This window comes from Hyperolius riggenbachi, chromosome 2 (genome assembly GCF_040937935.1).
Source record: "Hyperolius riggenbachi isolate aHypRig1 chromosome 2, aHypRig1.pri, whole genome shotgun sequence".
NCBI lineage: Eukaryota > Metazoa > Chordata > Amphibia > Anura > Hyperoliidae > Hyperolius > Hyperolius riggenbachi.
This window is the reverse complement of record NC_090647.1, coordinates 64,360,625-64,387,288: the sequence shown is the minus strand read 5'-3', so window position 1 is coordinate 64,387,288 and position 26,664 is coordinate 64,360,625. Positions and strand designations below refer to the sequence as shown.

The 26,664-nt window shown below is 43.8% G+C and overlaps 1 protein-coding gene across 2 annotated transcripts in view; it reads right to left on the bottom strand.

The window, feature by feature from the left end:
* ARHGAP42 (Rho GTPase activating protein 42) overlaps positions 1-26,664 on the bottom strand; it is a 426,935-nt gene that overhangs the window by 122,018 nt on the left and 278,253 nt on the right. For both annotated transcript variants that reach the window (XM_068266846.1, XM_068266847.1), the window contains exon 5: positions 14,294-14,395. In XM_068266846.1, the coding sequence (XP_068122947.1) occupies positions 14,294-14,395 (102 nt within the window). The remainder of the gene's footprint in view (positions 1-14,293; positions 14,396-26,664) is intronic.

Below are 26,664 nucleotides of genomic sequence, written 5' to 3'. Positions count from 1 at the left end.
TTATGTATACTCCGGCCCTCCAGCAGTCTGATGTATGTTGGCCCTCGACCCAAAACGTTTGGGGAACCCTGGTCTAGGGTGTGATCATCTTTAAAATTTTATTCTAACTTAAAGTACAATATGACAAGTAGGAAAGTAATTTTGGCTTATTATGGACAATCATGCAGTCGGTGTTGAGAGTTCTGTTAAAGCCATCCGCAGGCCAAACAGAGAACTGCAAGTCTTTTCAACAGCAGTAACAAGCCACCTGCTGGTGGATGGTGGAGGTTCAGGATGGCGTAAAATCCTTAGACTCATCTGCTGGTGGAGCAATGAAAGTCCAGGGCAGTTCAAGTTAAATGGACCCTGAGCAGAGGCCGTGGGTATGCATATAAGCATACCCACAGCTATTTGGTAAAGAGGAGACACTCACCAGCCCCTTAGGTAAGCGCTCCTACTCCCGGGATGGCTGCTATCAACTACATTGTAATCAGCGACTCTGACATAAAGTCGTGCTATGACCCGGAACAGGAAGACTGCGGGACCTCACTGCACCTGCGCAGGCTTCCTGGCTTTTTCCCCTTCCCTCTGCCACTCGTCATATTGCGGTTCGCAAGCGGAGGGGAGGAAGAAGCCAGGAAGCCTGCGCATGTGCAGTGAGGTCCCGCAGTCTTCTCGTTCTGGGTCACAGCGCCACTTAATGTCAGAGTCACTAATTGCTATGTAATTTATAGCAGCCAGCCCGGGAGCAGGAGCGCTTACCTAAGGGGCCAGTGAGTGTCTCCTCTTTACCAAATAGACGTAGGTATTCTTACATGCAAACCCACGGCGTCTACTCAGCGCCCCTTAAAGAGGAACTCCAGTGAAAATAATGTAATAAAAAAAGTGCTTCATTTTTACAATACTTATGTATAAATAATTTAATCAGTGTTTGCCCATTGTAAAAACCTTTAAATCCCTGATTTACATTCTGACATTTATTACATGGTGACATTTTTACTGTTGGCAGGTGATGTAGCTGCTGCATGGTTTTTTGGCAGTTGGAAACAGCTGTAAACAGCTATTTCCCACAATGCAGCAAGGTTCACAGACAGGAAACTGTCAGGAGTATGTACTCAGAGTTTCTCGTGGGAGGGGTTTCACCACAATATCAGTCATACAGCGCCCCCTGATGGTCAGTTTGTGAAAAGAAATAGATTTCTCATGTAAAAGGGGGTATCAGCTACTGATTGGGATAAAGTTCAATTCTTGGTCGGAGTTTCTCTTTAAATGGGTCACCAGCAGGCAGGAAAAGTTTATCTCTACACAACTCTTTTGGCCGCTTAGCTATGAAAGGCATGTAGCATATTTATGGAAAAGAAAAAAACACTCCTGCTCTAAATTCAAAAGCAGCAATGTTAGCAGATGAGGAAGGCAAAATGTCACATTTCTAGGTAATATTTATTTTTGTACAAAACAGCTTAACATATGTGAAGCTTTCCTTAAGCTGTGAGAACATGTCCTTAAAATAGTTTCCATATGTTGATAAGTGAGACCGGCAGCGTCATCCTGGGAATGATCGCATTAGAATGGACCTGAACACTTGCACAGGGCACAAGGAAAGCAGAGAGAAATGCGCCCTGTGTGTTTTTAGGCACCGTTCACATCTAAAAAGAGCAAAACACTTATCGCTAGCGTTTTGCGTGAGTGATTTTACCGTGATTAGCGTGGCAAAATCCCTGGACAGCTCCGCGACTCAGAGTGATCGTGGTCAGCGCTCTCCAGAATCGCTGCAAAATGGTGCAGGGAACACTTTTTGCGATTGAGGCTAATCGCAAAACGCCCACGATCAGCACCAATCATGTCAGTGGGAACACTGCCATCTATATATATAATAGGCTAAGTGCCTCAACCTTCAAGCAAGAAGAAGAAGTAGCGCCCTGCCCCCAGGGCCGGTCCAAGCAAGAAGAAGGGGCTGGTCCAAGCAAGAAGAAGAAGTAGTGTCATATCAAACCAAGGGCAAAGAGATATAATTTGCATATTCAGTAGCAGTGCATTGTGGGTAACCACAAATGTTCACTTAGGCCTGGTGCACACCAAAACCCGCTAGCAGATCCGCAATATGCTAGCAGATTTTGAAACGCTTTTTCTTATTTTTCTGTAGCGTTTCAGCTAGCATTTTGCGGTTTTGTGTAGCGTTTTTGATGTACTAGATTTCAGATATTGTTACAGTAAAGCTGTTACTGAACAGCTACTGTAACAAAAAACGCCTGGCAAACCGCTCTGAAGTGCCGTTTTTCAGAGCGGTTTGCGTTTTTTCTATACTTAACATTGAGGCAGAAACGCATCCACAATCCAAAATCTGCAGCAGCCCGGGAGTAGCGTTTCTGCAAAACGCCTCCCGCTCCGGTGTGACCCACCCCATTGAGATACATTACCCAAGCGGATCCGCACCCGCAAGCGGATCGCAAACCGCAGCCGAAACGCTCTGGTGTGCACTAGGCCTCATAGCTGAATTATTGCAGATTTGCTTCTGTTTTAAGAAGGAAAATTACACCAAGCTTTGCTTTTTTTAGTAGGAGGGCTTTTTGGTCTCTTTTATCCTCCTATACAGTCTTAGTAGTTTGGGTCACCCTGAGCTGCTTGGTTACTCTGTTGTACTGGCCCAAGCCCTATCTCATACAGCCATATCAATCCCTGCTATGTACTGATGAGGACCACATGTCCACAGAAATAGGCTGTCACATGTGGGTTTGATATGATTGTGTAAAACTTAAAGCTATAGGCTTGCTTGACTTACCAAAGGTGAAAAGGAATAATTTGCATATTTAGTAGCAGTGCATTGTGTGTAACCACAAATGTTCACTGAGGGCTGGTGCACACCAAAACCCGCTAGCAGATCCGCAAAATGCTAGCAGATTTTTAAACGCTTTTTTTTATTTTTATGAGGCGTTTTGCTAGCGTTTTGCGGATTGCTGCTGCGGTTTTCAGTATAGTAGATTTCATATATTGTTACAGTAAAGCTGTTACTGAACAGCTTCTGTAACAAAAACGCCTGCAAAACCGCTCTGAAGTGCCGTTTTTCAGAGCGGTTTGCGTTTTTCCTATACTTAACATTGAGGCAGAAACGCATCCGAAATCCAAAAAAATGCCTCACCCAGGCATTTTTCGTTTCTGCAAAACGCCTGCCGCTCTGGTGTGCACCACCCCATTGAGATACATTGACCAAGCAGATCCGCAGCCGCAAGCGGATCTGAAAACGCCCAAAAAGCCGCTCGGTGTGCACCAGCCCTGAGGGCTGGTGCACACCAAAACCCGCTAGCAGATCCGCAAAATGCTAGCAGATTTTTAAACGCTTTTTTTTATTTTTATGAGGCGTTTTGCTAGCGTTTTGCGGATTGCTGCTGCGGTTTTCAGTATAGTAGATTTCATATATTGTTACAGTAAAGCTGTTACTGAACAGCTTCTGTAACAAAAACGCCTGCAAAACCGCTCTGAAGTGCCGTTTTTCAGAGCGGTTTGCGTTTTTCCTATACTTAACATTGAGGCAGAAACGCATCCGAAATCCAAAAAATGCCTCACCCAGGCATTTTTCGTTTCTGCAAAACGCCTGCCGCTCTGGTGTGCACCACCCCATTGAAATACATTGACCAAGCAGATCCGCAGCCGCAAGCGGATCTGAAAACGCCCAAAAAGCCGCTCGGTGTGCACCAGCCCTTATAGCTGAATTATTGCAGATTTCCTTCTGTTTTAAAAAGGCAAATTACACCAATACCGTGTGTGGCATTGCAGGAAGTGACGACAGTGGAACGCACGATGGAACACGGAAGAGGTGAGTCATCCCCGCCTGCTGCCTCTTACTAATAGTGGCGGCTGCTACTGTACTTAAGCAGGAGGGGGAGCGCACATGGGAGACCCAGGTGAGGGGGGGGGGGGGGGTTCCTGCTGAGCTTAAGCTAGAGGGGGAGTGCACATGGGGGACCCAGGTGAGGGGGGGGTCCTGCTGAGCTTAAGCTGGAGGGGAAGCGCACATGAGGGACCCAGGTGAGGGGGGTTCCTGCTGAGCTTATGCTGGAGGGGGAGTGCACATGGGGGACCCAGGTTAGGGGGGGGGGGGGGGTCCTGCTGAGCTTAAGCTGGAGGTAGAGCACACATGGGGGACCCAGTTGAGGGGGGGGGGGGTCCTGCTGAGCTTAAAGGGAAGGTTCAGGGAACTCTTGAAAAAAATAAAAATCCCTATCCACTTACCTGGGGCTTCCTCCAGCCCGTGGCAGGCAGGAGGTGCCCTCGCCGCCGCTCCAGAGGCTTCTGGTCGTCTTCGGTGGCCGACCCGACCTGGCCAGGCCGGCTGCCAGGTCGGGCTCTTCTGCGCTCCATGGCCGGGCTCTTCTGCGTCCCACGCTGGCGCGCTGACGTCATCGGACGTCCTCCGGGCTGTACTGCGCAGGCGCAGTAGTTCTGCGCCTGCGCAGTACAGCCCGGAGGACGTCCGATGACATCAGCGCGCCCGCGTGGGACGCAGAAGAGCCCGGCCATGGAGCGCAGAAGAGCCCGACCTGGCAGCCGGCCTGGCCAGGTCGGGTCGGCCACCGAAGACGACCGGAAGCCTCTGGAGCGGCGGCGAGGGCACCTCCTGCCTGCCACGGGCTGGAGGAAGCCCCAGGTAAGTGGATAGGGATTTTTATTTTTTTCAAGGTTTCCCTGGACCTTCACTTTAAGCTGGAGGTAGAGCACACATGGGGGACCCAGTTGAGGGGGGCCCAACCCCCCTCCCCGCCGCTGTGCCCATTACCCCCTTCCTGCCCTCTACCCTCTTATGCGGCGTATGCTACGCCGCGGGTCGGCTAGTAGGGTAATATAGCACTAGCGCTTTAGCGACTAGCGGGAATCACACGTTAATCGCTCAGGTGTGATTGAGCCCTGAGAGAGTCTGCCTAATTCCTCCTCATGTGTAAGTAATCACAAGTGTAAATTGATCTCTCAGCTTTGTGAGCACAGAAATTCAGAAGTCCTCGGCAGACACAGCTATAACATGTAAACACAGGATGTTAGCCCTTTGTCTGAAAGCAGGAAGTAGACAGACTGTTGATTTATTGCAGGAGTTCTGTAAGCTGTAACAAAGAAATGCTTTTCTGTAAAGGTTATTATGCTGTTGCTTATCTTTTAGAGTAGAGAGGAAGTTTTGAGTCCAGGTCCGCTTTTAAGGACAACTGTAATGAGAGGGATATGGATGCTGCCTTATTTATTTCCTTTTAAAGGGGAACTGACGTGAGAGTGATATGGTGGCTGCCATATTTATCTCCTTTTAAACAATACCAGTTGCCTGGCTGTTCTGCTAATCTATTTGGCTACAATAGTATCTGAATCAAACCAGAAACAAGGATGCAGCTAATGTTCTCAGATCTGACAATAATGTCAGAAACACCTGATCTGCTGCATGCTTGTTCAGGGGCTATGGCTGAAAGTATTAGAGGCAGAGGATCAGCAGCACAGCCAGGCAACTGGTATTGCTTAAAACTAAAGAAATATGGCAGCCTCCACATCTCTCTCACTTCAGTTGCCTGGCTATCCTGCTGATCCTCTGCCTCTAATACTTTTAGCTATAGCCCCTGAACAAGCATGCAGCAGAACAGGTGTTTCTGACATTATTGTCAGATCTGACAAGATTAGCTGCATGCTTGTTTCTGGTGTGATTCAGACACTATTGCTGCTGCCAAATAGATCAGCAGGGCTGCCAGGCAACTGGTATTGTTTAAAAACGATATAAACATGACAGTCTCCATATTCTTCTCACTTCAGTTGCCCTTTACAGCACCCCACAGTGATAGCTGCACCTCACAAGCCCCATCTGAAATATCAGGCACACTAAAATCCATCAGGGTCTGATTTGGGCTCTCGTAGATTTGGCTCGAAGAGAATGAAAAGCACCAAAGAACAAATCGAGCCCGGCAATCTGACTGGTGTGTGTAAATGTGCAGATTTATTTATTTTGTGTACAGCGCCAACATAATAAGTTGTGCTTTACAAACTGCATGGAATGCTTGCCATCAGTCCCTGCCCATCAGTGGAGATCATGATGTCATGTTTTTACCACAGTCTATAGCCAATCTGGAAGAAGGCCGACTGCTCCACCAATGTGTTTCTGAAATGTGAGAGGAAGTTTAAAGGACATTTGTAGCAAAAGAGATATGGAGGCTGCCATATTTATTTCCTTTTAAGCAATACCAGTTGCCTGACAACCCTGATAATCTATTTGGCTGCAGTAGTTTCTGAATCACACCAGAAACAAGCATGCAGCTAATCTTGTCAGATCTGACAATAATGTCAGAAACACCTGATCTGCTGCATGCTTGTTCAGGAGCTATGGCTAAAAGTATTAGAGGCAGCGGATTAGCGGAATAGCCAGGAAACTGGTATTCTTTAAAGGGAATTAAATATGGCAGCCTCCATATATCTCTCAGTTCAGTTGTCCTTTAAAGAGACACTGAAGTGAAAAAAAAAAATATGATATGGTAAATTGGTTGTGTACTATGAATAATTACTAGAAGATTAGAAGCAAAGAAAATATTCTCATACTTTTATTTTCAGGTATATAGTGTTTTTTCTAACATTGCATCATTCTATAATATGTGCAGATTACACAACACTCAGCATTCAAAATGAGTCTTTCAGAGCAGTCTGTGAAGTAATGACCTCTCCTCTAGCAGAGGAAAAGTAAATAGTCCAGGAACAGTTGAGATAATAAAAGTCAGATAACAGCCCTCTCCACGACTAACTTAGTCGGAGAGCTTAAAGAGAACCCGAGGTGGGTTTGAAGAATATTATCTGCATACAGAGGCTGGATCTGCCTATACAGCCCAGCCTCTGTTGCTATCCCAAACCCCCCTAAGGTCCCCCTGCACTCTGCAATCCCTCATAAATCACAGCCACGCTGCTGACAAACAGCTTGTCAGAGCTGGCTGTGTTTATCTCTATAGTGTCAGTCTGCTGCTCTCCCCGCCTCCTGCAGAACTCCAGTCCCCGCCTGCATCCCTTTCCTCCCTGCTGATTGGAGGGAAGGGACGGGGGCAGGGACCGGAGCTATGCAGGAGGCGGGGGAGCAGCTGAGACTGACACTAAAGATGTAAACACAGCCTCACAGCATGGCTGTGATTTATGAGGGATTGCAGAGTGCAGGGGGACCTTAGGGGGGTTTGGGATAGCAACAGAGGCCGGGCTGTATAGGCAGATCCAGCCTCTGTATGCAGATAACATTCTTTAAACACACCTCGGGTTCTCTTTAATGGCTTGTTTGCATAGAGATAACAACTGGAGTTTCTCAACTCTTCCTGTACTGGAAACAATTACACTGATGTATCTGATCTTAATGTTTTATTTCTTAGCTGTGCTACACATACAAATCATAATATCATCATTTTTTTTTCGCTTCAGTGTCTCTTTAAGCAGTTGGAGTAAACCAATGCAAGAACGTGTGAACTACAAAGTATTTATGTGAACTAATAATTATCGAATAAGACGAAAATCGGTACTGCCAAGAGCATGCCTGATCAACGATGCAACCATGGCGGAGCATTTTTATTGGACTTGCTACAAGATGTCGGGCCGTCGTGGTTGATCAGGTGCGTGGCAGAAACGACGAGTGATATCAGGATAAGTGGTGAACACGATGACCACCCCCCCCCCCCCCCAGTGCCCGATGCACTATACATACCTATCCGCATCCGCAGCTGGATCCAGGCTCCACTGCAATCCGCAAACATGCGCCCCATAGTTGCCGTAGTAACGCAGGCACTAGTGTGACGTCACACACGCTCCCACATATATGCTGGCAACCACATGGGGCGCATGTATGCAGATTGGGGCGGAGCCAGTGGCAGACTTGGACAGATAAAGTATAGTACACCGGGAGGGGGGGGGGGGGGTGTCAGGCTGGCCAGTTGGCGGATGCAGCATCTAGGGATGCTCATTCGGATTTCACGGAATTAAAATTTCTGAATTTACGAACGGAAATCTGAAATCGGAACTCTGAAATCGGATTTCTGCGGAAGTGCTGCATTACTGCAATTTAGTCATTTTAGAACAGTCACAGAACTGGGAAGCATTGGACAAATCAGAGAATGCAGAAACAACTCGGAGGTATTTGGCCAATCAGACAAGGGAAAAATGACTAAAAAAACCACTACTCGGAAATTGGAAACCGATCAGAAATCCGTGGAATCAGCATTGGCCGAAATAGGAATTTCGTCGGAATTGTAAATCGACATTTCCGACCATCCCTAGCGGCAACACACGGCCAATTCCAGATCGATTTCATAGTGTGAAATTGATCGGGAATCGGTCTGCTGGTGTATGGGCAGACAACAGATCTCTCTCCGATCAGATTCAATCAGAGAGATCTCGGTCTCTTTTATCGATCTGCCCACACATCGTCTGATGTAATTGAATAATTGGGTAAACATTGAACATATGTGTGGTACATGGTCAGAATTTTGAAATGCTTCAGGCAGTCAGAAGCAGGGGCGTAGCAATAGGGGTTGCAGAAGTTGCGACCGCATCGGGGCCCTTGGGCCAGAGGGCCCCCCCCCCCCTCAACTACAGTATTAGCTCTCTATTGGTCCTCTGCTCATAATAATCACTTCTATAGATACTTTGAATCATTAACAAGCTGTTCCCCATCCCCTTCTTGCATCTCTGACACTGTAGTTGCCATCGGCAGGTTTTGGTGCGCCGTATCAATTGTTATATAGAGAGTGCTTGGGGGCCCCATTGTAAAACTTGCATCAGGGCCACAGCTCCTTAGCTACGCCACTGGTCAGAAGAATGGATTGCAATTATTAAATTGAGAAGATATTTAAAAAATTGTATGGTGTGTGGCCACCTTTAGGGACATTGAACAAAGACCATGGTAGGGATTAGATTGTGAGCTGGAACAGATCGCGAGTATGGATGGCACAAAGTGCTGCAATAGATGTCAGCACTATCTACAGTACATAAAAAACAATGATCATTTGAACAGTAGCTTTGTTTGAATGTACCGTACATAGAAAAAGTGGTTTGCAGCTCTCAGCATCCTCAGTGTCTACACATGGCCGGGTTTGAGGCCAGGCCACAAAGAACATGGCCTAGGGCACCAGGAAGAAAGGGGTTGGCATACTAAGGCAGCTAAACTGCCAAACATGTAAAACACAGCAGTCAAAAACCCAGTCTGTGACAGAGGTGCTTGTTCCAGCCCTCCATCGTATAAACTCCAACCTATTGCCTGAAGAAGCGGGGTCATTCCTGCGAAACGCGTTGCATTGTTCTTTGGAGTGTGTAAATAAATTGCTTTATTGAAAATACATCATCATAATCTTGTGTCTGCTTGGAGGAGGTAAGTCCACCACTGCCTCCTCAATTTTAAACTTTTTAGCTAGTTTTATCCTTATGGCGTCTCTGCATCCTTACCACGTTGTACAAGTCCACCCTTGGTGGAGGGGTGTTTTTTGTTGATCTACGGAGAGCGACTTCTTAATCCTGAGTGGGGTCAGGTTTAATGTCCCCACCCGCATTTACAGCATTTAACTATGAGGTGAGTACATTGTATTTACTCTACCATTTCACCTTCTACCAGTACATACTACACTACGGTATAAAGTAATAGTAGCAACAGAAAGGGCCCAGGACCTCAGAGGACACTCAGTAGAGTGAAACGATCGTCAGGCATTCCACCTCTCCTACCTCTCCCCACAGCTTCATAAGATCGGGTCGGATTCATTTATGTGAAGTACTATGATTGCTATGCTGCATTAGCCGGATTAATTAAAGCTATTTTACAACAATCAGTTGCAAATGCCAACCTGCTTCTCTTCTTGATACATAGGAAAACAAGAGTTTGCTTTCTTAAAACAGAAAGAATTTGCAATAATTCAGATTGGAGTGAGCTTGAGATTTCTCCCACAATGCATCACTGATGAATATATGCAAATTAACCATTGTTGCCCTTAGAAGCTAAACACACCTCCAGAACCGCTGGAATGCAATGATGTGTCAGCTTGTTAATTTGTACAGAGCCATAATAATCCAACATGCATGCAGACTGTTTCGGATTGTTTGATCCTCATCAGTGCATGTCATGGATCTGTATGCATGTTGGATTATTATGGCTCTGTACAAGTTAACAAGCTGACACATCATTGCATTCCAGCGGTTCTGGAGGTGTGTTTAGCTTCTAGGGGTAACAATGGTTAATTTGCATATATTCAGCAGTGATGCACTGGGAGACATCTCAAGATCACTCCAACCTGAATTATCGTAAATTCTTTCTGTTTTAAGAAAGCAAACTCTTGTTTTCCTTAGTATTTTAGTAAGGGGGCTTTTAGGACCATTGTAGCCCCTTACACACTCCAATGAGTTCTGGGTCACCATGAGCTTGCTGGTTAGTCTGTACTTCTTGATACATACTACACTATATTGGGCTCTTGGTGTCCCTCTTTTATATTCCAGTCTGCGACTGCTCTGCTTCCACAGGGGTGAGCAGTGGAGCACCGGACCTGTGCTTCCCCCATCCTGTGCTGTGCTACCCACGAAGCATAGCACAGGGCCAGGGAAGTACACAGGATTGGTGGGTGCAAAGACGAGAGCACAGGACCAGGGAACAAACGGGACAGTGGGAGCAGACCGGATGGGTGGGGGTTGCGGCAGTGGGCCTCGGGCGGTAAAATGCCCTGTGTTTACATCAGTATGGCAGGAGCACGGGGCTGAGAGAATGTTGCACACAACACTGCAGATCTGGCACGCCTGTCTTCTAACAAGTAACAGTTGCACTTGGCTGGGCAAGTGGCCATATTTGGAAATGAAGAACAGAAGCCAAACTGCTGAGAGGCCTGTTCATGCCTCGTGTTATGTAATTAAAGATGTGGCGGTTATTACACGCTCGCTGGTGACACACTCGCTGAAGCTTTGTTATGACAATGATAGATTTTCTCAGACAACAAATAATAATACTGCTGATTTATGACGCATCGCGTTGCAACTCTTCTTTACCCTATCAGTTATTGGCAGCGCCTGGAAGATATATTCCCAGAACGCAGACTATACAGACTGGGCTGTTTATTTACGGTTCGGATCTGGGAAGGTACGCATGAAACGCCTCACAGATGACAGATTAGCAGGGAAACTATAGTTATGTTCCCCGCATAGTTATCATTAGAGTCATACTGCATACAGATCATAAGGACGGCTTTGCTTGAGTGGGTGCAGATGATAGAGTGAGAGGCTCGGTTTCACATTGTGCCTTAGTGCTAATCTTAAAGAGGAACTTCAGCCTAAACAAACATACTGTCATTAAGTTACATTAGGTATGTTAATTAAAATAGATAGGTAATATAATCTCTTACCCACCTTGTTTTAAAAGAACAGGCAAATGTTTGATTTCATGATGGCAGCCATATTTTTGGTTGAAAGGAGGTGACAGGGAGCATGAGACGCTTTTCCAACTGTCCTGTGTGCTGATCACCCCTCCCAGGTGCTAGGCAATGTGAATAACAACATAGGAAATCCCATCATGCTTTGCACAGCATCAGGGAAAAAAAGCCCGGGCAGTTTTCTTTGATGGGGCGGAGCTTAAGCTTTTGTGCAGCTAAAAATAAGGCTTATGTAAGAAAAACAAAGTTCTGATGCTGTGAAACTGTTAAAGAAACACCAAGCCTTTTCAGTGCTGCTGAGTAGATTTTTAGTCTGGAAATTCACTTTAAGGTGGCCATTAACGGTACAATTTTTTCATCAGATGCGATCTTTCAACACACTTTTTATGATTGAATTGTACAGAAAACTGAGCAGTGTGTGGTGAAAATCAATGTGAAACGATTCTTTGGTCAAATTGAAAAGAAAATGTAATCGACCCGAAAGTTGGATTTTACAATCATATCTGAAAAGAGAATGTCCTAATGGACCCATTTATGGAAACAATCAAATAATTACCTTCTGATTACTTTCGATCATAAAAAGTGCGTTGAAAGATCGCATCTGATGAAAAAATTGTACCACTAATGGGCACCGTAAAAGCACCACACCAGTGATAATAAAAAAGTTGAACTAGTCCATTTTCTAATGGGGGAGTCTCAGCATTTTCTTTACTTTCAAAAGCACTTACTGAACTGCGGTTGCTCAGTTTAACTGCCATAAAAGTATGCAATCGTATATGGAAGCTGGCTGGCATCTTTGTATAGATCCTATCCAGGGAGTGCTTTTGTAAAGAGTAAAGGTAATATTGAGAATCCCCCATGAGGAGATGGGCTTGTCCAAACTCTATCAGATCTGTCAGCTTTTACTACGTACTGACAGCAACACAGGAAAAAGGTAATTTATAGTGAACACTTTCATTCCATTTTGGGCGCAGCCGGCGCCACCATAGGCCATAGTAGGAATTACGGCTATAGTGGCGCACAGTGAGTAACTTTGGCGCCGTCAGAAGACGGAGCTGCAGTTACTTATAAAACACTGTAATTCCGCCTCAAGCAATTGCTGGAAGCCGAATTATTTCATTCCCCACCATCCATGGCGGCCTGGAAGGGGAATAGTATTTAACATCGCCGGGAACTTATGCAGGAGCAGGATAAGCCATACCGGCTGTATCCTGCGCCCAAGTCTCCTGGCAGCGATTCCTCTCGTACACATTTAAATTGCATTCACTCTGGGAGAAGTGTACATTTTGTATGTATATGTATGTATGTATGTATCCAGCACTGGCTGGAAAGTGTAATGGTTAAGGGCTCCGCCTCTGACACAGTTGACCTGGGTTCGAATCTCAGTAAGTAATGTTCAGTAAGCCAGCACCTATTCAGTAAGGAGTTCTTTGGGCGAGACTCCCTAACACTGCTGCTGCCTACTGAGTGTGCTCTAGTGGCTGCCTCACAAGCGCTTTGAGTCTGACAGGAGAAAAGCACTATACAAAAAAAAGGAATTATTAAATTTTCCTTTTTTTTTTACGATAGTAGTCCTTTAGCCACTTATCATTCCGGGTACAGTATATCTATGCCTCCGGAGACTTCATATTAGCTCCAGGGGTGTAGATATATACGTACATTGCCACAATCCCCTCTGCGCACACTCCCCGTGCATTCTCATCGCCGGCGGTTAGTGCACTGATTGGTGAATGAGAAAACATGTTCCCATTCACTGATCAAAGTGCCTGTGATCAGTGATCACCAGCATCAATGAGATGCCAGTAGTCAGTGAGAAAGTCAAAGTGAAGGAAGACACACACGCTACATTTCCTGTGTACTGTTCACAGTAGACAACAATTATTTGGGTGGGGGGAGGGAGTATTCTAGTGGCCAAATAATAAAATTACACATACATACACCAAATTAGATACAATATCAGATTAATTAACCCCTTACCACTCCCCTCACATAGTTACCAAAATAAAGCACTTGTATAAAAAATAAGAAAAAAAAAGTGACAGTTAAAAATAAAAAAAAAATAGTTACATTAGGGACTTTTTTAATATGTATGTCATGAGGGTATATTACTGTTATTTTTTTTTTTTGCAAATAAGGGCTTGTAATTAGTGACAGAGACAAAACAGAAAAAAATACACCTTTATTTCCAAATAAAATATTGTCCCCATACATTGTACTAGAGGCATAATTTAAACGTAATAACCAGGACAAATGGGAAAATAAAATGTGTGGGTTTTAAACACGGTAGCACTTTTTAATTTAAAACTATAATAACTGACGACTGAGAAATAATTATTTTTTATTATTATTTTTTAATTATTCCTGTTAAAATGCATTTTGAATAAAATAATTCTAAGCAAAAAGTACCACCCAAAGTTATTGGTGTCGAAAAAAATATAAGAAGATATAAATCATTTTGTTGTGACAAGTCATAATAAAGTGATTGGCGAATGAATGGGAGGAGCACCGAAAGGTGAAAATTGCTTTGGTCCATAAGGGGAAAAACTCCTCAGTGGTCAACTGGATAATTAATAAAAACCATGGGAAAGAAATGTCTTTCTCCATATAAACTTGGAATACCACATTTTAATTTAAACCTTGCTGCACACTAATACCATCTTTTAATTTATACCTGAAGCTCCCCTGCCAGCCTCCCCCCCCCCCCCCCCCACCTGCTTACCACTGGCCGTCCAGTAATTAATACATGAGTTCCCTGCAAGAGCCATTCACTCCAGAAATATTACCTTACTCGTCTTGTACTCCCATCAGCCCGGAATAGAGTTTTCTGGCTCCCAATGCACAATTACATAGTAGGCACAGGAACATGATTAAACCTGGGGAAGATGGCATTTGAAGTCTGCGCCAAGTCCAAGGAAAATTAAAGAACAATGTACCTCTTGTAAATGAGCCTCTTTCTTCTTTGATGACAAATTCAAGTGTTTCTCTAAGATGGAATAATATTTCTCACTCTCTTTGTCGAACTTCTTCTTTCCTTCCTGGAACATAAAAGGTATCGAAATTCAGCATGAAATAGTAATTACAGGCTAACAAGCTTAGCATGCCTAAAGGACCACTAAAACTAAAAATACAAGCCGATGAAATATGTAACAACATCTTGTAACCGATGATTAGCGTACGGCAGGCTTTCGCAAACCGTGGCTCTCAAGCTGTTCAGGGACTAGAAATTCCGCCATATGTGGGGGGGAGGGGCAGGGTGGGACGTATAGTTCTGCAATACAAAACCGTAAGTTGAGAGAGCCTGGTATATAAGCTTGAACACTGAAGGAAATCTAAATGTTTGTATAAAGTAAAAAAAAAAAGGAAAACAATTCTCCTTAGGCAGGAGATGCGATGGAGCACCTGAATAGAGGTGGTAACAGGGTGTGTCTAGTCTGCAGATGAACTGCTTAAATTCTGCAAATGTACTTTTGGGTGTGTTGTTCGCAAAAAAATATATACCGTATATAATTTTAGAGAGGAACTGTAATGGAAAAAAAAACAATGTAAAAAATACCTTTTTTACTTTTTTATAATATCCATTTATAAGTTATTTAGTCAGTGTTTGCTCGTTGTAAAATCTTTCCTCTCTCTGATTTAGCAGAAGTGGCAACATCTTTAGTCCTGTCAGGTGCAGCTCTGTGGAATGTTTATGAGAATTGAGAAGCCAGTGAAAATAATGCCTGGTCTCTCAGAATGCTCTGGAAGGAGAATTCTGGATAACAGCCTAAGATTTGACATCGCTGGAAGGGTGGGGCTACATACCAATATACAGCAATATATATATTAGGATATATATTATATTATACTATAGGAAGTGTTTCTGATGCTGAAACCAGGAAAATTACTGTAAAACTGGGTATCTTGAACAATTTACTGCATTTTACTATATGTCACTACAGTGCCTCTTTAAGAATGTTAAATTCTAAAAGAAACTGTTTGGAACTAATACCGTATATCCCCTCCCCACACTTTCGTTCTAAGCTACGCGTTTCATCACTTTGGTGACTCATCAGGGAATTTCACGGACTCATAGCTGCCTGCTTACACCCAATCAGCCTAAACCACTCCCCCCTTGGTCACCTGTGCATGCAGGAAGGGGAGTAATTACTCAGCTAAAGCCATGCCTCCCCACTGAATGACAGCCTATGGTGGCTTGGGACTGACTGGAAGGGGTTATAGGGAGTGATCAGGCAACAGGAGATTGCTGAGAAAGAAATGAAAAGACGTACATTTATACAGGAGGTATGTCCTATTGCTTTTTTTTTTTTTTACAAACATCCAATGTTCTTATGCATAATTCATATAAAATAATGTTCTGTTGAATGCGTATTAAAACCGGTGCCTGAATCTGCACTTCAAATGTGGGACAGAATAGAGAGTCGCATGTGGTCGCTGTAGTGAGGAACTGGCTACACGGGGAACGATTTGATCTGTGAAGTTTAGTTCCCCTTTAAACAGTCTCCGTAGGGCACTTCCTGCACAACGCACACCTCACCGATTGCTGCCAGCCAACAGAATATTAATGCAAACCATAGGCAAAAGCAACTGAGCCCACGATAAAAAATTCATAATCAGAGGATACCTTCAGAGAAACCTGCATGTCAAGTGCTTCGCTTTGACTTCAGCTGCCTCTACATACAGCCCTCAGCTATTTCCATTAAACCGGTCGGAGGCTTCAAACTATGGCTTGATTTCCTCTCCCTTACATAATTTAGCAGCCGAGTTCAGAAAACATTGATCCGTTTTTATTGAAGCGGGAATGGGTGCAAATATGCAGATCGGATTGTTAGTTGCAGGGAAGTTATCTCAGTCCCAATGGGCAGGGATGCATCTTAAAGGGGCATTATGGTGAAAAAATGTAAAATTTTAAATATGTGCAAACATATACAAATAAGAAGTACCTTTTTTTTAGAGTAAAATGAGCCATAAATTACTTTTCTGCTATGTTGTTGTGGCTTACAGTAGGTAGTAGAAATCTGACAGAAGCGGCAGTTTTTGGACTAGTCCATCTCTTCATAGGGGATTCTCAGAGATTTATTTATTTTCAAAAGCACTTAGTGAATGGCAGTTGCTCTGTCCAACTGCCAAAACACTGTGTAGGGAGCAGGGAAGCTGGCCAGCATCATTGTTTAAATCCTTTTTAGGGAATATCTTTATAAAGAATATAAGCCTTGCTGAGAATCCCCTATGAAGAGATGGACTAGTCCAAAACCTGTCGCTTCTGTCAGATTTCTACTACCTACTGTAAGTGACAGCAACATAGGAGAAAAGTAATTTATGGCTCATTTTACTCTGGAAAAAATGCACTTCTTATTTGTCTATGTTTGCACATATTTTAAATTTTTCACCATAGTGCCCTTTTATTGACAATTTCGCTTTAATGCAGGAATGTCAGCCCCAAAATCAAATTTCATTTGCTCTGTGTTTATTATACAGCCTGCAACCGGACCCTGCATTGCAAGCACTCCAATATAATCATGAATGTTTCTGCTGTAATAAATCATATCTCAGTCAGCCTGGCTTTATTTAGTGCATTGCCAAGGAGAGAAAAGCTTGTCATATCCCCTCCCACATTCCTGCTCCTCACTGACTGGCCGAGGGCAGTTCAGTGTGAAGCTGATCAAATAGGATCTATGCTGTGCTCACATGTGTTTACAAAGCAAGCTAGATATGACAGTGCAGTTTCTAGGATAAAAAAAAGAGTAAGGGAGGAAATTACATCAGGATTGGCTTCAGTCAAGGTAGTAAAATTGGAAAATGCCTGAAAGTTTTCTCTTTATTAAAACTAACATGCAATTTTGCATTACGTGGAATTGTGTGTGACCCCAGCCTTATGCACGATGGATACAATTCTGATCTGCTCATCATGCAGTAAGACTTAACGCACATTCTGCTTAACACAGTTTACTGCATACACCTCATAATGTGAAAGGGACTTTAGTATGTTATACTTTAGGATCAATATGAATTAGCCTAGTCAGCCGGGACATGCTGAGAAAGAGAGGTGGTCTACTACACGTCCACCCTATTAATTCTACTCGTGTATCACTAGCCGTGTTTCCCCGAAAAGAAGACAGTGTCTTATATTAATATTTGCTCCAAAAGATGTGTTAGGACTTATTTTCAGGGGATGTCTTATATTTCTATGAACACACAAGTTTCTGTGCTGTCCTCCTGCCTTCCCTACTGTGCCACCTCTTCCTCTGCTGGATCCACCTCTTGTGTGCCTGTGTCCCCTTTTACCTTTAGTGTCCTCCTGTAAGGCCATAGTGAGAGCATGGAACGCAGGCCTCTTGGTAATTTGGTGGTGGGACAGTTTAGGGTGTTTATTATTACATAATAGTTTCATTATATTATGGTGCTCTTTGTACTGCGGTACTGAAATATAATAGGTATATGCATTGTAATAGGTTCATTTATGTCTGATATCTGTTCCTTTTGATTCTGCTGTCTTTTCCTCTCTTTCAGATGCTGGGTGGTCCTTAGGAGTCTGTGAGGAGATTTGGGTTGCTGAGCGGAGGTGAGAGATTTCCCTCAGATGATTGGCAGCTGTCTGTTGGAGCCAATTTCAGCTGGCCAATCACAGAAGGGTTCGCCTCTAACCTGAGATGCTCTACCCTTTTCTCCTCAGTATCCAGTCAAGCAAGCTGGAAGCACCCCCCCCCACCCCCCTTTTTCTTCAAGTATTGTCGTAGGCGGATTGACTTTATTGGCGGTTAAAGTCGCCCACAATTGTGGGTGGGCTAGCTGCTTTGGACTATTTATGAACAATTTATACTGGTCTAAAGACTCTATGTTTCTTGATTAAGTATCAATTGATACTTTTGGTTGAGTTGTTATTTTATTTGTTGATGTTTGATTCACCAGTTAATAAACAATTAATTTCAATCAATTTAAACCGCAATAAATAGTGCCTACGGCCATTTAAAATCCAAGCTGGTTGTCAGTTTTTCATTTATTAGGTTTTTAGCACTTATGTCCATGCCACTTAAATTACCATGGTGCCCACCTCTGTACCCCTGTCCTCCACTATCCCCTGTCTTCCCGTGTCCCCCCTATGTCCTCTGCTGTGTCTTCCGCCGTCCCCCTACATCCTCCTCTTACCCCCAGCTCCATGTCGAGTTGTCCTCCATGTTCTTCAATGTTGCCGTGCATCCTCTTGTTTCCCCCAGTTCTATGTCACTATGTCCCTGAGCTTCAGCCTACTGGGAAGAAGTACGTCAACATGTGTTTCGACTGGAGCTGATGGTCTTGCAGGTGGAACCATAGCTCCGTTATTGGGCCAATCACTGCACTCACTGTATAGTAGCGAGTGCAGTGATTGGCCCAGTGATGGAGCCATGGTCCCGCCTTTGAGACCATCAGTTCTAGTAATAACACAAGCTGCCATATTTTTCCCCCTTACTGCCGCTAGGGCTTATTTTCGGGGTAGGGCTTATATTTCGAGCATACTTAAAATCCCTGCTAGGACTTACTTTTGGAGGATGTCTTAATTTCAGGGAAACAGGGTATTAGAGCCATGAAAATCACATAAAGTGTAGATATTCTCTTTCCAAAAGTTGGCTAATTTGCACAAATTGCCCCTTCACTGTGACCAGCTGAACCAACCAAAGAAAGTGCAGCAATGCCCCTGGATAAGCACATACAATCAGAAGCATGACAGATTATTGCACTGCAATAATGAAACTCTGTAAATTGGTGACTGGAAAAGTCATTTATGTGGAATTATAGGATACAGAGTCTGAACTCGATGACTTCACTTCACGGTGCTGCTCATTGGGAAAATATGCGATCGTGGAACGCATTCCTGGATTCTGCTCAGTCTGCTAATGAGGAGCGTAATTAAACACGAAATGCCACAATGCTGACATATCTTCTATGGCTATAGAACGCAGCACGATCTGCAATGGGTTTTGCTCATGCTTGGAAAAAAGGGGCAATATTTTAAAGACACTCTGTAACAAAATTTTCATCCATATTTCTTCTATCCTATAAGTTCCTATACCTGTTGTAATGTGCTCTGTCTTAGGGCCTGTACACACTGAAAAACGCAAGCAAAATCGCAAGCGCATGTTTTTAAAGTGCCTGTAGTTTTAAAAACGCATGCGCTTTTGCCTGCGTTTTTTGTGCGTTTGCGTTTTCTTGTAATTGCTGATTGGCTAAAGAATCCTTTGTTTTTTTTTCTAGTTTACATTTCAACAGGAATCAGGAGATTGCAGAGTCTTCTGGGATACTGACTTCTGAAAAACGCAGGCAAAAACGCAAGCGCATGCGTTTTTAATGCGCTGCGCTTAAAAAGCGCAGCAGGCACTGCGATTGCGTTTTTCACCAGTGTGTACAAGTCATCACGATTTTCATTCTTTTTCAAAAGACCTTGCGATTTTAAAAACGCATGCGTTTTTAGAAACGCAGCGCAAGCGCAGCAGTGTGTACAGGCCCTTATATGATCTAATCTTCTCTCCTCTGTCGGGTCTGTCGGCTGCGGCAGTCAAGCTGGAATGTGCTGTGCTGCTTGTGATTGGATAGAAGCTATACACACCCTCTCCAGGCCACCTGCACACTCTGCATGACTCACACACTAAGCTCCTCTCAGCCTATCACTTGCTATGTCTTTTGTTTGTAAACACTGCATAAAAATGGCAATTACAAGCCAGGATTGCAGCAGGGAGTGGCAGAAACAGCACAGAGGGGCCCAGGAGAACATGATGAATAGAATGGTATGCTTTTTATTGTAAGAATTTTACAGTACAGATTCTCTTTAAAAAAAGGCTTTCTACATGAAATGTCTGCTTGAGATTGTCCTGCAAGAGATATACACAATTCAACGGCTGGATAGTGTACTGGTAGAGGGCTCTGCCTTTGACACAGGCAACCTGGGTTTGAATCTCGGCTCTCTCTGTTCAGTGAGCACATACCTATTAAAGGGAACCTAACTGAACCTAAGAAAAAGTGTTTCACTCACCTGGGGCTTCTATCAGCCCCCTGCTGCCCTCCTGTGCCCACGCCGTCACTCACCCATTCTGCGGTCCCCTGCAGCGGCTCAGTTCTGATTTCTGTCACTGTGCCTATTGATGGCCACGCGCATCCTCGATTACCCTCCCGTCACCAGGAGTGTCCTGCACAGTACAAGAAATTATCGTACTGCGCAACGGGAGCAGGGTTGAGGACGTGCACAGCCAGGCAGGTGCAGTGGCCATCAACTGGGCCAGTCGCCGCAACTGAACCACTGTGAGGGACCAGAGGATCGTTATGTGACGGTGCGGGCACAGGAGGGCTGCCCCAGGTAAGTGAAACTCTTGTTTTTTTTAGGGTCAGTTAGGTTCCCTTAAAGTAAGGAGTCCTTGTGCAAGGCTCCCTAATACTGCTGCTGCCTACTGAGCGTGCCCTATGGGCTGCAGCTCAAGCACTTTGAGTCCCTCAGGAGAAAAGCGCAGTATAAATGTCATTTGTCTTGACAGCGTCTTACCTTGCAGTGCTACAGTCAAGGCCGGATTTACACTGTTTGTGCCTCATAGGCCAAGTATGCGGTTTCTCCCCTTTCTGTGGTCCTCTCATTCCATGTGCAGCCCCCTCTTCCCTGTGTAACATCCATGTACAGCAGCCCATTTCTTTCATGAACAGCTACCTTGAGCATCAGTTTCCCTTTTTCATGTGTGGTTTCCCATTTTCAGCCTCCTCTTTCATATGTAGCGACCCCTCTTTTATGCCTAGACGCCACCTAAGGCTGCAGTCGCCCTAGACCCCTGCCTTCTTGGCCTTTCCAGAAATCTGGCCTGACTACAGTGCCAGGCTCAACTCTTGCCCAGGACATCTGCATGGAGTTTGCATCTTATATTACACCGACATAGGAGCACCCAATTTTCCTCCTACATCACAAAAACATACTGTCCATTTAACTTTTCTTCCCCTCACACTGGACCTAGACCTTGATAGGGTCAAACGTTGATATGGGTAATACCTTTTTGAATAACTGTACATCTCACAAGATTTTACAATTATTGCCCTTATTCAATTCCCATTTTCTCCTAGGTTTTCTCTCAGGAAGTAATTTGTTATCTTCTGTTTAAAATAACTTTTCATCATGCTGTAGTTTAAAAAGTACCAAAAAGTAGGTAAAAAAAGTACTGTCACAATGATTCTGAGTATTTTCTTGCGTACTGGTGGCTTAAAAGGTATTTTATTGATTAGGCATAAAATATCATCAAGGAGAAAAAGGGAATAATAAGGACTGAAGTCTCTTCTTAAGGGGTGATATAGGACTAGATCAAAACTCTCATTAAAGCATACCTACGCATCAATTGAAATTGAAATGAGATACTTACCTTTTCCAAGCACGATCTCATAACAGAAAACATGCTAGATATTCCTGAACGGTTATGCTGGGAATACACCATAAGTTTTTTCAGCAGATAGATGGTTCAATAGATAATTTCCAACATGCCTGATCTTATTTTTGATCGATTTTCTGATCAATTTCTCATAGAAGTGAATGGAAATGGATAAAAGATAAGAAAGTCGGTCAGAAATCAGATTGGACAATAAATCGACTGAAAAACCTCATCGTGTATTCCCAGCATTAGATTTCTCCATGCACGCATATTGAAATTGTTCCAAGATAGAGGAATTGTTCCTATTGGGTGCATACTGGGTGGTTTGATCCATACCTGTGTGGCTGCCTACATCCTGTGTGGCTAAACCTACATCCTGTGTAGCTGAACCTAAATCCTGTGTGGCTGCCTACATCCTATGCGGCTGCCTACATTCCGTGTGGCTACTTACATCCTGTGTGGCTAAACCTATATTCTGCGTAGCTACCTACATCCTGTGTGGCTAAACCTACATCCTGTGTTGCTACCTACATCCTGTGTGGCTATCTACATCCTGTGTGGCTATCTACATTCCGTGTGGCTATTACATCCTGTGTGGCTATCTACATCCTGTGTGGCTATCTACATCCTGTGTGGCTATTTACATCCTGTGTGGCTAAACCTACATCATGTGTGGCTATCTACATCCTGTGTGTCTATTTACATCCTGTGTGTCTAAACCTACATCCTGTGTGGCTATTTACATCCTGTGTGGCTAAACCTACATCCTGTGTGGCTATTTACATCCTGTGTGGCTAAACCTACATCCTGTGTGGCTATTTACATCCTGTGTGGCTAAACCTACATCCTGTGTGGCTAAACCTACATCCTGTGTGGCTAAACCTACATCCTGTGTGGCTACCTACATCCTGTGTAGCTAATTACATCCTGTGTGGCAACCTACAACCCATATGATTACCTAAATCCTGTGTGGTTACCTATAACCTATGTGGCTACCTGCATCCTGTGTAGTTACCTACATCCTGAGTAGCTACCTTCATTTTGTGTGCCTACCTACATGCTGTGTGGCTACCTAGGCCCTGTGTGGCTACATACATACTGTGTGGCTTCCTACATACTGTGTGGCTACCTTCATCCTATGTGGCTACCTGCATCCTGTGTTGCACCCTACCTCCTGTGTGGCTACCTACATCTTGTACGGCTACGTACATAATTTGTAGCTACTTGCATCCTATGTGGCTACCTATTTCCTGTGTGGTTACCCAAATTTGGTTTGGCTATATACATACTGTTTAGCTACTTTCATCCTGTGTGGCTACCTACTTCCTGTGTGGAAACCTACATCCTGCGTGGCTACCTACATCCTTTGTTGCTACCTACATCCATGAGCATAAACAGATATTGCGGTGTTTTTGTGAGTCCCAGAAGCTGGCAGCTTCAGCACGATGGAAAAATATATTTCACTTCCATCTACTTCAAAAACAATGCAATGTGATTTTTTTGGAGATAAAGATTCAAGCACCTGCTGTTTCAATTTCATCCATAAAACGTGTTTAGTGCGGGGGAAGCGAGGCAGGCTGGGCTGCTTAGCACATTCCAGTTGCTTGTTGGATCCACTTCTGCCGCACATCGTTCTGTTATTGTACTCAATGTGAAAGCAAAAGGGAATTTTCCTTTAACTCCTGAAATCCAATCTTTTCTGAACAGTCCAGAAGTCTCGAGCCCCATATTAATTATAACGGTGGAAAACACGTCACAGAAGAAAACTCATCAACGTATTCATGGATAAAATGTAAGCTATGGTCATTGAAGAGAACCTGCAAATGATGCTAATGGTGTACTCTCATGAGTTACTCCGTTATAAAAGGCAAGCCCGGCAGCCATAGACCTACTACTATAGAATGGATAAGGGGAGGTCAATACTTCTATGAAAGAAAGACTTTTTTACCAACATTTATCGTCTGTAGAAGATTGTGGGGTTGATTCACAAAACTTTTCTCATGAAATATTTTGCCTTAGTTATTTTTCACCTTAACTGTAAGTAGAGCTAATGCATGAGATAAACAGATGCGATTAAGATCAAGATTAGGATTTTGTAGAAAATGACATTTTTGAGAGGTTTGTTAAAGAACAAGTGGCACCCATGCTAACCTAGAAATAAAAAACACATATATAAGTAGATAAATACTACTTCTACTTACATAACAGATGTATTGTGCTATCCACGTAATGATTCCTGTGAATTTTATAAAGGAAAAGCAGAAAATCCTATTCTAGGCAGTGGCCATCTTGCCAAGCTAATGCTGACATCATATCCTCCCTGACTCTTGTTTCCCCCCTCCCTTCTCTTGCTCATTGTGTATTCATTAGCTGCACTCCTCCCAGAGTCTTCAGAAACTCCCACTGAGGTGTATACTCACAACTGCACTGTCTATTTTTTATTTACGCATCCAATCACTGAGTCACCTCAGCCTTCCTTGTAAACACAAGTAATCAGAGGGTGTTTCTGATAAGCAGCTAGGCAGGGAAATAAATGGAAGAGGAGGCATATGTTATAGATAAAAAGAATTTCAATCATTCAACCCTTTGGCACGGTTTGGCACTAGGGCCAGTGCTCCTAAAGTATGCGATGACTACAAACCATAACAGCAGAAAAAGTTTTGCAAGTTTTGAATGCAGGATTAGCATCTTTATCACTTAATACACTTAGACCAGTTGTTGTTGAAATTTTATTTCTATGGTGACGATACCGTTTTAAATGTTAAATAAAAAGTTGGAGGAGAAGGAGAAGAGAGATTTTCCTCTGTAGCTATTATTCGATCATTAACCATTTGCTGACCGCGTCACGCCGATGGGCGTGGCTGCGGCGACAGCCCCGGGACCGCCTAACGCAGATCGGCGGAAGGTCTTGGAGCAGTGGTTTGAGGGAGATTACGCGCACTGATACACCCACATCCCTGCTTGGATGACGAGGCTCCGCCTTCAGTCTCCCAGCAGTGATCGCTGCTCGGAGACTGTTAGACGGCGAAACCGCTGTCTATTTACTTAGTACAGCGCTGCGATCTAAGGCAGCGCTATACTGGGGAGAGCTGTGTGACACGGCTGTCCCCCTGGCAGGCTCAGGATTGATCGGCTGTTATAGGCTGAAGCCTATGACAGCTGACCACAGTGATTGGCTGGCGGGGGGAAGGAGGGAAAGAGGGAAAATTAAAAAAAAAGCGTACATTTTTAAAAAAAATAATAACAAAAATATTTGTAAAAAAATAAATAAACATTCTCGAAGCGGCGTTCCTTGCCCACCAACAGAGAGCTCTGTGTGCTGAGTTGTGCGGCCCTGCAGCGAGGCCTTAAAGCTGCAGTGGCCCTTTTAGTGAAAAATGGCCTGGTCTTTAGGGGGGGTTAAGCCCGCGGTCCTTAAAAGGTTAAAAACTTGTACACACGTCCAAACAATCTGCTCAACTATCATCGTTGTGGGGTTGGTTGTGCATTATGTTGGACGTGTGTATGAGCCTTAAAGAGACACTGAAGCGGAAAAAAAATGATGATATTATGATTTGTATGTGTAGCATAGCTAAGAAATAAAACATTAAGATCAGATACATCAGTGTAATTGTTTCCAGTACAGGAAGAGTTGAGAAACTCAAGTTGTTATCTCTATGCAAACAAGCCATTAAGCTCTCCGACTAAGTTAGGGCTGGTTCAGACGGACGCTTGCGGAGCGTTTACCGCAAGTGTTCGGAACGTCGCGGTAAACGCTCCCATTCAATTGAATGGGAGCGTTTACACCGAGCTTTTGCGCGCTTTTACCCGAACGCGGCGTTTGGGTCCCGATTTTCGCGAGCGTTCGGGCTGCCCCTGGAAGCGACATGTTGCTTCCAGGTAGCGGCCAACCGCGACGGCTAATGTTCCCCTAGGGGAAGGAAAAAACGCAACCGCATCACGACGCGACCGAAGGCTACTGAAAGCCTGACCGCGCAGCCGCCGCAACGCCCCCAGATGCGACGCCACGCAGACGTCCGTCTGAACCAGCCCTTAGTTGTGGAGAGGGCTGTTATCTGACTTTTATTATCTCAACTGTTCCTGGACTATTTACTTTTCCTCTGCTAGAGGAGAGGTCATTACTTCACAGACTGCTCTGAAAGACTCATTTTGAATGCTGAGTGTTGTGTAATCTGCACATATTATAGAATGATGCAATGTTAGAAAAAACACTATATACCTGAAAATAAAAGTATGAGAATATTTTCTTTGCTGCTAATCTTCTAGTAATTATTCATAGTACACAACCAATTCACTATATCATATTTTTTTTTTCTTCAGTGTCTCTTTAAGGTGCAGGTTAAGGCTATGTCCAAACATGGTAACAGTGTCTGAAATTAAAAAAAGGACCTGTATTGACATTGCCATATGTTCAACCAGCTTTACCTCACACATGCAAGCATTGAAATGATCACAGCTTTACTGCCCCAGGGCTATATTAAATTGACCATAAGAAAGACAAGAAGCCCTCTAAAGAGATAAATCTGGCTTGATATCCAAATAATCAAATCAAATTATGTATATATTCAAAATGTAAACTTTTATTAAACAACAAGATCACATAACATAGTTAAAAACCATAAAAAAAACCCATATATCCACAATAAGTGGATCACCTGTCTATTTGCTATACAGTTACATGAGTCACACAATACCTAGTATATATCAATCAGGCAGTAAGCATGAACAGTTGAAAAATATATCTCAAAAAATGTACAAAAGGATTTTGTAAAAAGTTGTGCAAAAATCTGCAAAAAATGTGCAAAAATCTGCAAAAAATGTGCAAAAAGTCAAAAAGTGCAAAAAATAGTTCGTAAAAATCGGGATAATTGTGGGTCTCACCAACTAAAAAAGTGCTTAGTGCCTCATTCATAAACACAATATGTCTGTGCAAAAAC